The following is a 939-nucleotide window of genomic DNA, read 5'->3' as shown; positions in this document are numbered from 1 at the left end:
TGCTGTCAGTGAGTCCTCTGCGGTGCCGGGTCCTGGGCGCCAGCACCCTGCTCTGGCCGCGGGGAATGGCGTGGGCCCGCCTCCAGCGTGTGTGTGGCTTTCGTTGCAGGCACCTGGAGCACAACAGCCTGGTGGAGGTGAGCAGCGGCTCGCTCTACGGCCTCACAGCCCTGCACCAGCTCCACCTCACCAACAACTCCATCTCCCGCATCAGCCGCGACGGCTGGAGCTTCTGCCGGAAGCTGCAGGAGCTGTGAGTGTCGCCCGCTGTGCGCTGTGCCCGTTAGACCCTGCCGGCCGGGTGTGTCCGGGGCCTGGTGTGTCCCCCAGCTTGGTGGGCGGGGCGGGCCCAGGCGGGCAGGGCTCAAAGGAGGCACTGACCTGTCAGGGAGGCCAGCGCCCAGCACCAGGCCCGGAGCAGGACCCCGAGGCTGCAGACCTTAGAGGGTTGAGCTTGACCCTTCCTGCTCCCCTTTCTCTGTTCCCCAGGGGCAGCCTTGGCCGCCTGGGCTGGAGAGGGCCCGGGGCAGCCTGCAGGAGGTTCTCCGTGCAGCTGCTCACAGAGCTGTTGCTCATTAATGGCCACAAGGAACACGGACTTCTTTAGGGAAGGGGTTACTTGGGCTCAAACACAGCAAGGACAGCGATCCTGAAAGATGGCGACACGCTGACAGACGGTTTACATGCCCTCGTGGTCTCTGCCTTCCTGCATGTAGCCAGGTCTCCGCACTGGCTCCTCCCCTTCCCCCTGCCAGGTCCCCTGCACCCGGGCTTGGTGGCGAGGCGCCTGGGCCTGGGCCTGCGGTTTACTGAGACAGACGGCCCCTCGTCCCTTTGGGAGAGTGCCCGGCATGCCCTGGCTGGGCCTGGGAGCCCAGGCTGGTGTCCCAGGTCCCTGAGGCGGCGCGAGGCTTCTCTGGGCGGGCTGCAGCGGGCCAG

The 939-nt window shown here is 67.3% G+C and overlaps 1 protein-coding gene across 1 annotated transcript in view; it reads left to right on the top strand.

The window, feature by feature from the left end:
• The first annotated feature begins 32 nt into the window (after positions 1 to 32).
• Positions 33 to 939, top strand: part of LRIG1 (leucine-rich repeats and immunoglobulin-like domains 1) — a 25,329-nt gene continuing 24,422 nt past the window's right edge. The window contains 1 exon segment of the mRNA XM_006779663.2: positions 33 to 253. Within this exon segment, the coding sequence (XP_006779726.2) occupies positions 66 to 253 (188 nt within the window). The 5' untranslated portion in view covers positions 33 to 65.

This window comes from Myotis davidii, unplaced genomic scaffold, assembly GCF_000327345.1.
Source record: "Myotis davidii unplaced genomic scaffold, ASM32734v1 scaffold189, whole genome shotgun sequence".
Taxonomy (NCBI): Eukaryota; Metazoa; Chordata; class Mammalia; order Chiroptera; family Vespertilionidae; genus Myotis; species Myotis davidii.
Note: the sequence above shows the minus strand (reverse complement) of the source record. Positions and strands in the feature narration are given on the sequence as shown.